Below are 14584 nucleotides of genomic sequence, written 5' to 3' on the forward strand. Positions count from 1 at the left end.
GTGGCCATCGATAAGTCTAGCCTCAACCTCGATGTAGTTTGCAGCGACACGCGGATACGTGCATATTGCTATTGCCTTATTGAGCCTTTCATGCCTCTTTAAAATATGTTAGCGCAACCAAAAAAATTGTCCAGTTCCATAGTAAACATAAAGGAAGAAGAGGTAGTCCAGCTACTAGTCTAATCTGAGGTTGCATACGCGCTAACGAAAAAGCTCTGAATCAAACCGCACTGTGAAATAACTCTTATGGCGGGCCCGCCACGAGAAAGACGAATTATGCTATAAAAGAAAGTAGAAAAATACGTTTTTTTTTAAATTATGATGTTAGCGCATAATGATAACAACTCCCTTGCATGTCTATAAATATACGCCACTAAATTATCGCTAGTTCTGTTCTGCTTGCATTGCAGGATATCTGCGGATAATTCACTTGAGGGATTTTCCTTTTCTCTTGAGCAAAGAAGAAGCCATAGCGCAGTATCCAATATGGGACTGCCCTGCCTACAATCGTGTATGTAGAGTGTCTTGTTTACGTGAAGCCGCAGTCAGCCTTGTGATATGAAAAGTACGAAAACAACAACACTTTCTATTTGACATTTTGAAACTTTTCTATGACCAGCGTAGCTTATCCTAAACTTCTTTATTTCCTTTTAATGCGCTCTTCAGGCGCAAGCGAGCTTGCACAGCGACAACGCTCGTGGTCTCAAGCGCCCACACGGTGAGCTGTGGTGTAACTGACCTGGGGCAGCAACTCCAAACACTCGGTGTAGTTGGTCCAGTTTCCGTGCAGCCAGGTACCGTTGCTCCCGCATTCTCGATGAGCTTCTGCAAAGAAACGCGCACACATCAGACTTGCGGAAGTTCGCGTGGTTTCTGTAACACGAAGAACCACTTACAGAAGAAGATGAAACTCTAGTTCGAGCGAGACTGCTTAGTTTTTCTGTTGAATTTTGAGAGTTCTTTGTGGCGCTTTTGGCGTAACGTTACTATATCAGAGACTTTAGAGTGACGCGTGCGGGCGCAACTAGCCGGCTGCATGCAAACTCGGCGTCATATTCCGACAGACGTACACGAAGACAGTTTACGATCAATATATGCGTATGCCATCAGCATAAATTGAAGCGAGACGGGTGGAAATCAACTCTCCGCGTTCACTGCGGCATCTGTGATACCGGATATATATATATATATATATATATATATATATATATATATATATATATATATATATATATGTATATATTTGGAAACGGGGCAAGCACATCAAACTCTGACGTAATTATATTGCCTTCTGAAGTTACGATCTTGCTACTTTTCATGAAACGTTTCAAGGATATTTTTTTTCAGAGCAGCGAAGGCGAGGCAACTAGTGATAGGCGCTTCGAGATCTTTAGCATCAGTAGTAGCGCGAAGTTGCAAACGTCGCGCGAAACCGGTGAGAGAATACCGCCCTGTGGAAGAAACATGTGGTTCTCGCCGAACGCATGACTCACGCACATATATATATATATATATATATATATATATATATATATATATATATATATGTGTGTGTGTGTGTGTGTGTGTGTGTGTGTGTGTGTGTGTGTGTGTGTGTGTGTGTGTGTGTGTGTGTGTGTGTGTGTGTGTGTGTGTGTGTGTGTGTGTGTGTTTATATAAGAGACAAGCACCTATTTATCAGTCGTACAAGGTGAACCTTGGGGGCTCGAAAAATGATCCGAATTTGCATTTATCTCCTAAGTATATAAAATCAAGATGATACAGGGAGAAAAGCCATTGAGTACCCCGCAGTGGTCCCAGATCCCGCCCAGTAGCAGCACTACAGCGCACGTAAAAGAATGCACATTTGCTACAAAGAATTTGAATAATTCAACGAAAGAATTGTACTTGCTCTTTAAGTCTACAGCATAAATGTATCGCTAGCTTTGATAATAGTATTGTTAAGGTTATACGCAACGATGTACTGTGAACATAAATGACGATATACAGTCACAAAAGAAATAACGAATCGCCATCCCGGCGCTGCGACAGTGGATGTCCAGCGAATCTGTTGAAAACCACTACTACAACTACTGAGGTGCGTATGCAAGGCTTTACTATACCTTATGGTGCTCCCCCCCCTCCCCCACCACTCCCACTATGTTTCCGCTAGATTTGATATCTGTTCAGTTCACATTTCTTCCAGGGCAACGGGATAAATTCTTTGTTCGCAAAACACATTCGCAAAGCTCTGGATAGCTTACATGCATAATTTACGGCTAATGTCATAATTATGCCATCTCTTTGAAGTTTACCTACATATTGCCCATAACGCGCCCTTTAATTTCGCAAAAAAAAAAAGAATGCCTTGTTTGGTTCAGCGAGGATATCGCTGAAAATAAGGCTTAACGTGTTATGACGCCTGAAAACCGGGAAAGAAAAAGTACGGCTAATAATCCAATAATGATTTGCAACGCTTCTAACCGGACCAGGAACGTAAAACTTTTGTCGCACATTGCAGTTACCGTGTCTCTCCTCCCCTTTCCACAATATATAAGCCTGTTGTAAACTATAGCTATGTCGGAACACTGGGAAGCATAGCTGATAGGGGCCATATCACACGCTCTAACTGTTGAATAAGAATTTTTTTACGAAGGCTGTGTTTGATACAACCCCATTTACCTTAGCACATTTTCCATAGAGTACCAACAATATTCAGTAAATTTGGTTTTGCTGGCTTTTATAGTTCTGCCAGGGCAGCGGGCTCAAGTCTACCCAGCTCGTTAGACATGCTCAGACACTCTGGAGTGCTTGCTCACGTAATTTAATGCGAAAGCCCCAGTTACCACTCTATTTTGAACTTCACCTCCACATCAACCATTAACTTGTCGTTACAGTCACCAATCATAACGAAGCTGCCTCCATTAGTTCAGAGAGGACACCAGGCGAAACTAATATATCACGCATGAAATAGTACGAAAAAAGATGAGGGTTCAATAATTATTCCTAACACTTCTAAACAAGCCAGAAAGGTTTTACGCGACACATTACACTTAGAATGCTGCCTTCTTTTTTTTTTTAGTGTATAAAATATCTGAAACGAATCTCGCGACATTGGGAAACCTGGCTTATCGCAGTAGCGTGATACTTTCGAACACTTTCTTACAATTTTTTATCGCTGTATTTCATCAACATTTACTTACCATCGCACATAAACGTGGTATATTGTTACACTTATGTTCGCGAAATTTGACCTCAGTTGTAGTTGTAATTATGCCGGTGCAGCCGTCTAAGTGTTACACCGCTCGTAAAACACACTAATAACGCTATGGACCACTTGCATAAGTGTTGTACGGGAAAATGCGCATTTAATCCTCCCATTTGTAACATTCCGTACATCTTATCCACACTATGCCCCTATTTTTCACTAGATATAAACAACATGCTTTGTTTAGCTTACCGAAGACACCGGAGAAACACACTACGAATCTCCTAATATCCCCTTCAATGACGGCGCACATGTTTGTGAGCGCGTCTTATTTTTCCCATTACTGTGAATGGTTGCAAGGAATAGACAATGAACATTAAGCTTTGAGTAAATCGAACACTCTGCTTTCTTAAAGTACAACTCTTTTCAGGTCTGAGTGGCGCGTATCGATTCACACTACCGCTTTCATGAATGCACTACCGTCTTTGACGGGACGGTTTAAATTGGGCATTTCGGTTGTAATCGCGAAATATTATTCCTTCTCTTGTTGTTGTGTTTGGGCCCAATAATTAACCTGTGCACGTAATTCGAACGGGTGATTCAACATAGTTAATGAACAAACGTAGCATGACTGACTGTAGAATAAGTGAATATGTAATTACTATGTAGTTATGATGGGCCACTATAAAATGCACATAGTCATTCTCCCACCTTGACTTTGCGTTCCGTATGGAGTCTCCGGCACGTTGGGATAAGATTATGTAAATTTCGCACATTTATTGACAGTCGATCCTAATTCATGTCTGAAGGTATTTCACGAAAATACAAGGAAAAAACTAGGGTTTAGTCATCATCTGCGACACTTGCATTTAAAGCAGGAAAGTGAAAATTTCGCAACGCATTGCACTTAAACTTTTCTTATTTTCACGAAATTTCACGTCCGTATCTCGTGCGTTGTTTGAGGAGTCTAGGGAACATCTATATTAGCGGCAGTATGACACCCTGGAATGCTTGGATGAGTAACTAACTTTATACAAAGGCTGTTGTGAACCTACACATAACAAACATATACCGCTCGTCACTCAGAACATTGTTTCGTACGTCGAACAAATATAAACACCGTGCCACGGATATTTAACCGAGGACAGCGGGGCTAAACAAATAACCAAATGCCGTGTGTGATGCATAAAAATTGGGATAAGCCGACCGGTCAGTTACTGTTTTCAGCGTACCTAAGCGACCTACGCAGTGCAAATTTTCGGTACACATCACCAAATGGTGGCCTTCATTTTTCTCAACATACGAACTATCTGCTGTGTTTAGTCCTGCGGGGAAACAAGTAATTATGTAGGTCTTATTTAGAAATAGCCTGCAAATGAAATCGTCAGTCAAAAGTGACACATGTTTTTAGAGAAAAAAACCGAGCCAGTGTTCTATTGGTATTGAAATGGCTCTGCGAGTTCGACCAAGGTCATTTTCACGAGCATATCTAGGGTAAGCTGATTTACACAATGAAATTCGATAGTCATATATGTAAGAGGTTTGATTAGATTTATGATGGGGGATAAGATACTGAGGCTTCAACGTTGCAATGAACAGAGATTAAGTACTTCCAGCATATGATGATCTAACGATTTCATGCTGTAAGGCAAACCACTCGTTGGACGCGGCTGATTATAATACTTTATCCGTACCTCCTCCTTAACCACAGATTAAATACAACAAGCTGATTCCGTTTCGGAATGCGGATATAGTTGTCCGAAAAAAAAAACGGCATGATGTAAGTTGCGCAAGCTGGCAGTTTGTCAGGGCGGGAACTGTCCAGCGCCAGGCGTTATCCGCAACGCGAGCGTGCACGGCGAATCTCGCGCGTCGTGCGCTGCCGCACGTCCCGGGAAGGCACAAAAACAATCGCCGATCTCTAAGCAGGGATATGCGTAGTAACGAAAAGCATTACTTGTGTGGTCACTCTACTAGGAAAATTCAACTTGAGCTTTAGTTTTAATGAACTTTCCAGAGTGCAGCCGAAAGTTCCAGTGCCCGCTTTCAAAAGTGGGAAGGGGAGGAAGCAAATGACATAATTTTCACCCCCCCCCTACTTCTGACAGTGGGGGAGGGGGGAGGGCAAGTCTTGTAGCATTGCTCAATTTCTATACATATAAACGAAAGGATAAGGAAAACTGAGGGGCTCGATTTTTGTCAATCATGACCATATAAAGCCAACCGACAATAGACATAGAAAAAGAGAGAGAGATAAAAGGAAGGCTCGGATGTTAACCAGTAAAGAGTACGGTTGGCTACTCTACGTTGGGGCAAGGGAGAAGGCAAACAGAAAGAAGAGAGGGGGAGATAGAGAGGCGTGCACGGACAGCACTACAGAGTCGAAGGCGGTCGCACAAGCCTGACGTTCTCAAGAACTACAAAATTGCTCTCAGTGCCTTCTGAGCCGATTATCGGCGGGGACCGTGCTCTAGTATTGTCTGTTTACTCAGAATACGAATATCTAGTTTCCTGAATGCGTTGGACCTAGATTGTCTTTGTGTCTCAAACTGAGGACAGCGGCACAATAGGTGGTCAGAGTTCTCTTCGCGGCCACAGACACCACATGCAGGACTGTCAGCCATTCCAATTAATGCAGAGTGAGTTTTCGTGAAGGCAACTCCCAGCCGAGTGTGCGGGCTAGAATGCGAAGCTGTCTCGCAGCGTCTGAGCTTGAGAGAGGAATGAGGACCCAGCGGTCTTCTTGGTTTGACGTCCGAGCCGCCATATCTGCGTCAACATTTCCAGTGATATTGGAATGTCCTGGTATCCATTGTGAAAACACATATTATGGCCGTTTTCTCTCAAGTGATGGATAAGTTTCACGATTTGTTGCACGTCAGTTTTGCGTGACTTCCATGTCGGAGAAAGGACTGTACACGTTGTAAGGCCGGCCTTGAATCGTAGAAGACTGCCAATGTTTCAGGACTCTGTATAGATCACATGAAGCAAAACCGGAAAACCGAGAGCTCTGCAGCTGTAGATGCAGTGGCATAGGAAGTCTTGAACCATTGCGTTATTCTCCTTGTTGGTATAACTACAGCGCCACCGGAACTAGTTGATGTAGTTGAGGCATCAGTAGATGTGTTTGCAGTCGCTGTATTTCTCGTTCAATATGAGTAAAGTTGCTTGAGTGGAGATCAAGGTATGTCCTGCGATTATGAGGTTTACTTGAGTACACACCATGGAGGAACCAAAGACCTTGCCACATGGAGTGTGCCCTGACGTAAGAGAGGCTCGGTGCGCGAAGACAGTTGCACTGAGTGTCGTGTGGGGACTTTCTACTGGGAGACTTGCGTGGTGGTGGGCGGGGGTGTCATATGCACACATATTGTTTCAATGATAATGTACCTTCCGATATTGTATAACCTCGAATGATTGCAATAAATTCTGTCTGTCGTTCACGCGCTCCACGGTAGGCCAAGGCATCGTATTCAGGTTAGTTCTGTAGGTGCTGGAGATGACTGGTAGGCTGTACAGCAGGAATATAATAAAGGGTACCTTGTACATTTGCAGCATATAGTGTACTGACACTCAGCAGGTCTTTCTTGCTAGGAACCTAAACATATGGCAAATTCCCATCAGGCTTATTTCACATTATTCACCTGACGAATCCAGGAGCAATTTCGATCAATAACCAACCCAAGCATGTGTGACTTGTGCTGTGCGAGATCAGCTTTCCATCGGTGGATATCAAGCATGGAGACATTGGTTTCCTGGTAAATGCCACCACTTCACACTTTTCACACGATTGTCGAAGTTTTTGTTCCCGAAGGCAGGATAATGTTAAAATGCCTGCTTTATGAAGCCGCGCGCGAAGCTGAGGTCGCGCCATACCTGACGTCCAAATACAAATGTCGTCGGCATAGATGGAAATCCGAACGGTGCATGGAAGGCTGTCAGCGAGTCCAATGCATGATAGATTGAAGAGTGTTGGGGTCAGTGCTCCAGCCTGAGGGACCCCACGGTTGCAGTAATGCTGGGAGGTTAGGCCATCATCGGTGAGTAAATAAAAAAAATCACCGGCCCAAGCACTCCGTATAGATGGTTAACCAGCGAAGCTTAAACGCGCGGCCACTGTGTATATCACTGGGTCGATCGAGTTAAACGCCGGCTTGGTAGGCTGGCGGATCCTCGGTACGCAGTCGCTGCTTGCGCACGGCTACACGAGCCTGTTCTTGGGTCCAGGATGCAGCATCGGCACGGTGTAGACTAGCTCGTTCCCGGTTCTGCTCGCCGCGTTGCTGATCGAAAGCTGCCTGCTCTTCAAGAGTACGCATGACGCGTGGGCTACCCAATTCGGAGCCGGAGAGAAACTGCTGCACGCGCGCTCGGCTGTGATGAAGAGCAAAGACATCAATACTTGCGCAGCCAATCGCGCAGCCATTCGCGCTGCCAATGGCGCGTATATATCTTTCCTTTCTTTTCGCGCAAGCGCATTGGTTTGCGCCGGAGGAGTTTTCGGCGCACAGGCGACAGACGGATGGCTACACGGCTACACGAGCCTGTTCTTGGGTCCAGGATGCAGCATCGGCACGGTGTAGACTAGCTCGTTCCCGGTTCTACTCGCCGCGTTGCTGATCGAAAGCTGCCTGCTCTTCAAGAGTACGCATGACGCGTGGGCTACCCAATTCGGAGCCGGAGAGAAACTGCTGCACGCGCGCTCTGCTGTGATGAAGAGCAAAGACATCAATACTTGCGCAACCAATCGCGCAGCCATTCGCGCTGCCAATGGCGCGTATAGTATATCTTTCCTTTCTTTTCGCGCAAGCGCATTGGTTTGCGCCGGAGGAGTTTTCGGCGCACAGGCGACAGACGGATGGACCGACGAATCCGCTAGCCATATACAGCTTCGCTGTAAAAGGATCTCGTTTGTAAGTAGCTACTAATTCGGAAGTATATCTTGCCGCCGAGTTCTATTGCCTATAGCGTGCTGAAGATCGTTTTGCGTGTTACTTTATCATATACTCCTTTAACATCCAGAAACAGGGCAGCAGATAATTGTTTGCAGGACTTCTGATGCCCGACGTACGTCAACAAGTCGACAGCGCTGTCTATGGAAGAACGGCCAAGCCTGAAACCGGCCATTGCACCTGAATATACCTTGTAACGTTCGCGGTACCATTCTAATCGTGCTAGAACCATCCTCTCCATTAGTTTTCGGATGCAGCTGGCAAGTGCAGTCGGTCGGTATGATATGCATGCGACGTGTCAGGCTTGAGCAGTGGAATTAGGCTACTGGTATTCCATTCCTGGGGAACCGTGACTGTCTGCCAGGAGCTGTTGAACAAGAGCATGGGGCACTTTCCGGGCCTCCGCCACGATTACATAGGGCACGATAGGTTATACCGTTGGGTCCTGGAGACGATGAATCCTTGCACAAGGCAAGTGCATCTTCGAGTTCGTCCATGGGGAAAGGACTGCCCATGCTGGGGTGTGAAAAAAAAGCAGCGAAATTTGTGTACGGTCGAGTGTCGATGTTCCAACGGAACTAGTTTCGCCAGCAATCTTCCTGCTGAAATCGTCAGTGACGTTAATCTCTCTGTAAAGTTGCTGAAGGGCCAAAGGCTTGAAAGGGTGGCGCTACTGAGAGGTTCGACGGAGATCACAAATAGTTCGCCATATGTGCGACAAATGTTTTCTTGAATCCAAAGACTCACACAACGACATCCATCTTTGTGAGTGTTTGTCCACGTGATACTGAGTTTTCTTTTGAGTTCATTTGGTCAACCTCAAGTCATGTATGGACTTTCAACTCCTTTATCTTCGCTCTGCACGGCGACGAATAGCACGAAGCTTCTCCAGCTCAGTGTCGTAGTTGGTGCGTGTAGATGTTCTCGAAAGCGAATGCATGGAAGCCTCTAGGGCACCCTTTATAGCGTCATTCAGGCTAGAGGATAAGCCATCACGACAGCAGCCTTCCACAATTGAGTTGAACAATGGCCATTCGTTACATTTGTTGATTACCTGGAAATCATCAGCCAATGTCGCTTCAGCAGTTGCCGACGCCGTCGAGGTCGGTGCGTTTTGAGGTAACTCAGCAGTGCGTTGTGTCCTCAGGCTCAGGCCGTTCTTCAGGATGGGCGAATCTTTCCACTTTGCCTGTTTTTCTTTTAACCGTCTTCGTGGTATCTGGGTTGATGTGGCAAACCCCTCGGACAGAAGATGGCGTGTCACTATCTGCAACTGCGGTTTTTCATAAACGCCTTCTGTATCGATGACGACGTTACCGAAGAGTGGAGATAGTCTTGCACCATTCGTTTCAGGATCGCGAATTCCTTCCACACCCGCGGGCAATCATTTGATGAGGCCTTGTGAGCACGATTGCATTTTAGGCACTTTAGAACATCTGTGCGGCAGGCGTCTTCTGAATGGGACTCAGAGCACCGCGGGCATACGGCGTTCATACAGACACCCTTTACGGGGCCGATATTGCAACACGTGAAGCACTGGAATGGCTTCGGCACGAATGATCGTACTATATGGCGGGCATGTTCTACTCTGAAGTGGAAAAGAAGGCTGTCTCCTTCAAACAAAGCCTTCACAAAGCGTGTGTTTCCAAGTCTGGAAATATTCGTAATGAAGATACCTTCTGTCGATAGTCTGATTGGCATTGGCAAGTAAACATTGGGGATGGCAACGTCGACGTCATAAATTACACCCTCAGTACCATCACCGACTTCGGGGATCATTGATCATAGCTTTACATTGTCGATCCCAGTTATATTACGTAGGCCTTGTAGTGCGCTATTGTGCAACACAACTGACAGGACATGTTCCCGCGAGTTTATTCTCACGTCTTTACTCTCATTTGGTGCGATTTTCTCGCGCTACGAAGAGGAGACCTGCCTGTGTAGGAGCCGCGAATCGGTCGTCGGGTCCAAGGGCACCGAGAGGAGAGTGTGCGGCCAGCGCTGTGGCGCACTCTTCATGGTAGAAACAGTTGCCGAAGATGACGCCTGCAATAGTCTTCTTGTTGCTGTTCTACTCATCACGAGTTTGAAGTCATTGTTCGAAGAGTCGTAGCTGTCTGGGCATAATTCAGTGGCCACGCTCTCTGTATGACTTCAAACACTCTAACTTTTCTTAAGTTTATCCGACCTGACGGCTGCGCACCATGAATGTCCTAGGAGTCCTCTTCATCCAATGCCGCAAGGAAGGAGCGGCAGCTCCCAAAATTGCACGGAAACAAAGCGAAAAAGTAGAGGCAAGGGTACAAGCGTTCTATAAGCGAATCACTTCGTCTTCCTTCCAACAGACAATGAAGCCAAGGAAATCATCGAGGCAGTTAGCTGCGGCTGAAATTGAAATTTAGAAAATAAGCAGGGGGAGGGGGAATTGAAAGCGGGCGAAAAGACAATATATACTGATAATTTTTCGTGGGAAGACGCAGACGAGAAGCTATATATGCATACAATTACACATGACTGCGCTGCACTTGGGCAAAAGGCAATAGCCTACGCTAGCCTCCAAATGTTGTCGTCGTCTTCACAACACTGGCCTCTTCGTCATCGTAAATAATGGTCCGTAACACTGCCCCCGGCGGCAAAAGCGCCGTACCAGAGCAACGAAAGGGCGAACTCGGAAGCAGTGCAGTAAGCCTTGAGCCTACTGATGTGCACGACATCACTGCATGCCAGAGTTTAGGGTGAGGTAGAAGTGACGGGAGCAATGTCGTAGGTCACTGGCGCTTCCTGGTGCAGCTTGCGGTAGGGCCCCGTGTATCGGGAAAGGAGCTTCTCTGAAAGCCCGACACTACAATAGGGTGACCACACGAGCATGAGCGTTGTACAGACGCTGCCGAGTGGTTTGCGAGGCCGTCAGTCGAGTGCGGGTAAGCTGGCGTGCATGGTCGGCCAGGGTGATGGCGTCGCGCGCATACTCGCTTGTTGAGGTCGCAGCAAGAGGAAGTGCAGTGTCAAGAGGCTACGTCACTTCGCGACCGTACAATAGATAAAATGGAGAAAATCCGGTGGTGTCATGACGAGACGAATTATAAGCGAATGTGACGTAAGGAAGGGCGATATCCCAGTCATGGTGGTACTTCGAAACGGACAACATATTGACACGTGAACTCGTTTATATTTTACGGGTGAGCGCTTTTTACGTCTACGAAATGTTATCGCTCAGCGCAGGACGCGTCTACATGTATCGGAAGTTTCTAGAATGTTATCGATGCTTCTATCTGCTGTCTTTTGTCGCCGAACCTTGTGTAATCTGATTGCATGTATGCGCGACGCGAATGGTGTAGAACTTTGTGGAAGGCACGCGGGTCCCAGCGGTTAACGCGCTTAACCGCGCTTAACCCGCCGATCAGATTTTGAAGATCGCCGACTGTGTTCGCCGTTGTCACCGTTCTTTAATGGTATCTTAAATTATGGGGTTTTACGTGCCAAAACCACTTTCTGATTATGAGGCACGCCGTAGTAGGGGACTCCAGAAATTTCGACCATCTAGGTTTCTTTAACGTGCACCTAAATCTAAGTACACGGGTGTTTTCGCATTTCGCCCCCATTTAATGGTATCTTCGACTGGTCGCCTGTATGCCCCGAAGCAGAGTCGGGTAGATCGGTCGTTTCCCGAGCTCAAAGGTAGGGGACAAGCGCGCAAGCCGAACGTGCGACTTGCTCTCGGAGAAGGAAATTTCTGATGCGAAACCACGTGACTACTGCCAACGTCCGATGTTTCGCCTATCCAAAGCTCCCGGCGCTGCCCGAAAAACCGGCGGACGTGCCGGCGGGACGAACGTTCGTCGAGACGCCAGCATGCAGTGGCCTAGGTTGCCAAGGTCACGGTGGGCCGTCGCCAACAGCAGCGACGCGGCGCTGCGATGACGTTTCAATCTCGATGACTGCTCCGACGACAGGGCTCGGAGCGCCTCAGAGCGCTCCAAGATAGAGGAGAGCAATCGAGAAGAGCCAGCCGAACGCAGGGCGCGCACCCTCTTTCAACCAGCCGAAGACAACGTCGCTCGCGAGAGCGCTCCAGAGTGCTCAGTAATGACCAGCCGAAGGTAGCATAAGTGTAGCCTGTTTTTGTGGGCACAGGTTCGCCCATTAAAAGTTAGTTTCGTCTTTCACAGCATTGCTACTGTGTTCTTCATACATCACTCCACGGGACAATATCTGTGAAGGTACGGTTCAACCACGACTTCAGTTCATTGGTTTGAGGATGGAATGAGGTGGTATTCTTGTTTTGAGTGGAGCAGGATCGCACAATGTCGGTGATAACCTTCCACAAAAAGTTATGACCGCGGTCAGTAAGCAGCTGTCGCGGGGCGCCATGAAGCAAGATAATGTTATGCAAGAGAAAGTCTGCGACATCAGTGGCGCAACTGGTCGGAGGGGGAGACCCCGTCTAATGGCATATCGTGTGGCGTAATCAGTTGCAACAGCTACCCATTAGTTCCCGGAGGATGACGTGGCAAAGGGACCGAGGAGATCTAATGCAACACGGAAGAACGGTTCCGCATTAACTGTGATCGGCTGGAGATGGCTGGCAGGCAGCACCTGAGGTGTTTTCCGACCGCTGGCAAGAATCACAGACAACAACACAACTACGAACGAAGCGAGCGAGACCGGGCCAGTAGAAGCGGCGGAGGTCACGGTCATACATTCGATATACCCCAAGGTGTCCTGCAGTCTGTCGCAAGGGCGCAGCTGTCGCAGCCGGTTGAGTCGAGCTGTCGTCCCCGGGAGCCATCATGGAAGGCTCGACGTGCCGTCCACTGCGAAGTTTCGTGATGAGGACAGAGAACGTCCACCTCCACCAAATAGTTACGTGGGAAGACGCAGACGAGATGCTGTATACAAGTATATTTACAAATGACTCCGCTGCACTTGGCCAACTGGCAATAAAGCGCGCTAGCCTCCAAACGTCGTCGTCGTCGTATTCTTGACACCACCGGCATCTTTTTCATCGTAAATGACAGTCCGTAGCAATATACTGATTCATGGAACCACGACCGTTGAAACCCGAGAATTTCGAGACTTTGGCCTGTTCTCACATATTATGCCGAAGGGCAAGCTTTATAATAAAGAAAGAATATAAATTGAGCATAAAAAACGAGCATAAATATGCTTTGTACCACGTTCACGACGTAGCATGCCTGCTTAAGTATATACTTAAATAGGCACGCTTAGTCAAAGGCATTTGACGAAAATATATTCTCCTATCGAAACGTTGGCCAGCCATTCTGAGGCTCATTATCTCTGTTTATAGCCGTGTTACGTTTCGCCTACGACGCGCGGTTTAGCCGGCGCGATTACAACAAAGCGGCAGACATTTTGGCCCGTTCGGCGTCGCCGCTACGCTCCCCGCCAGGCGTTTCCAGGCGTTTCCAGGCGTTTCCAGGCGTTTCCAGGCATGTTCCGATGCCACGTGTCTTCATGTGCGTGTGTGAGTGTATGTGTCATTGTGCCCGACCAGAGGCGCTACGAGAGCCGAAGTTACCTTCTCCTCCCAGTCTTTGTGCCCGACCGGCGGCGCTACGACAGTGTGCGTCACCTTAGCCCATTGTACAATCTCGTGCTCGTCTATTGAGGGGTTCCTTCTTACCCTCAACTGCGAGAGTATAAAAACAGCTGCCCCCGGACGCCAAAAGGAGGGCTCCGATTTCTTCTGTTGAGTAAAGTGCTCTCCCGTCTCTCTACTTCGGTCAACCTGACCGCCAACTCTTTGCGATGTTAAAATAAACAAGTTGTTTTGTTGTTACCAGTCGACTCATGCTTTGCCGGGACCTTCGGATGCTTCCAGTTGTACCCCAGGCCGCCAGGCCAACGCTACCCTTGGGGCTTGCGACCCAGGTACAACCACGGGCGTCAGCGCCGAGATCCCAACAAATCGTACCAACGGGTACGACCACAACAACCGTTGCCATCGGTGGGATTCAAACAACTGTCTGCCAGCGGTGAGATCGCGACAACGGAGGCCAGCAGCGAAGAGATGCAGTTGACTGTATGCTGAGCAGCTCAACGACGATCCGGGAGCAGTGCAACGAGCCCTGTGTGATGACTGGTTGCCTGCAGCGGAACGACTGCGCTGAATTCCTGCCTGCGAGGTTTGGTGAGTGCGGGACTTTCTTCTTCTGAGCTTTGCCAGGCTTTTGTTAGTGTTAGAAACAGAGCTGGTAATTGTGGTTGTCGTTGCTGCCGGGTTAGATTGCGGCAAGACAATATTAGGCAGTAGAGAAAGCAGCATTCAGAGCAGCCATGGATTTGAAGTCGTTGCGCAAACCGAAATTGCTGGAGCTTGCAAGAGAGTTGGGTCTGAATGTCTCGGACAAACTCAGAAAACCAGAACTGCTAAGGGCTATTCTTGAGTTAGAGGCTGAGGATGACGAGCTGTCGGAATGCCTTG

The 14584-nt window shown here is 47.5% G+C and overlaps 1 protein-coding gene across 1 annotated transcript in view; it reads right to left on the minus strand.

The window, feature by feature from the left end:
- Nucleotides 1–14584, minus strand: part of LOC142570280 (corticotropin-releasing factor receptor 1-like) — a 184562-nt gene that overhangs the window by 122538 nt on the left and 47440 nt on the right. Inside the window, exon 3 of the mRNA XM_075678674.1 lies at nt 740–825. Coding sequence (XP_075534789.1) covers nt 740–825 — 86 coding nt within the window. The remainder of the gene's footprint in view (nt 1–739; nt 826–14584) is intronic.

The sequence above is a fragment of the Dermacentor variabilis genome, chromosome 2 (genome assembly GCF_050947875.1).
Source record: "Dermacentor variabilis isolate Ectoservices chromosome 2, ASM5094787v1, whole genome shotgun sequence".
Classification (NCBI taxonomy): Eukaryota; Metazoa; Arthropoda; class Arachnida; order Ixodida; family Ixodidae; genus Dermacentor; species Dermacentor variabilis.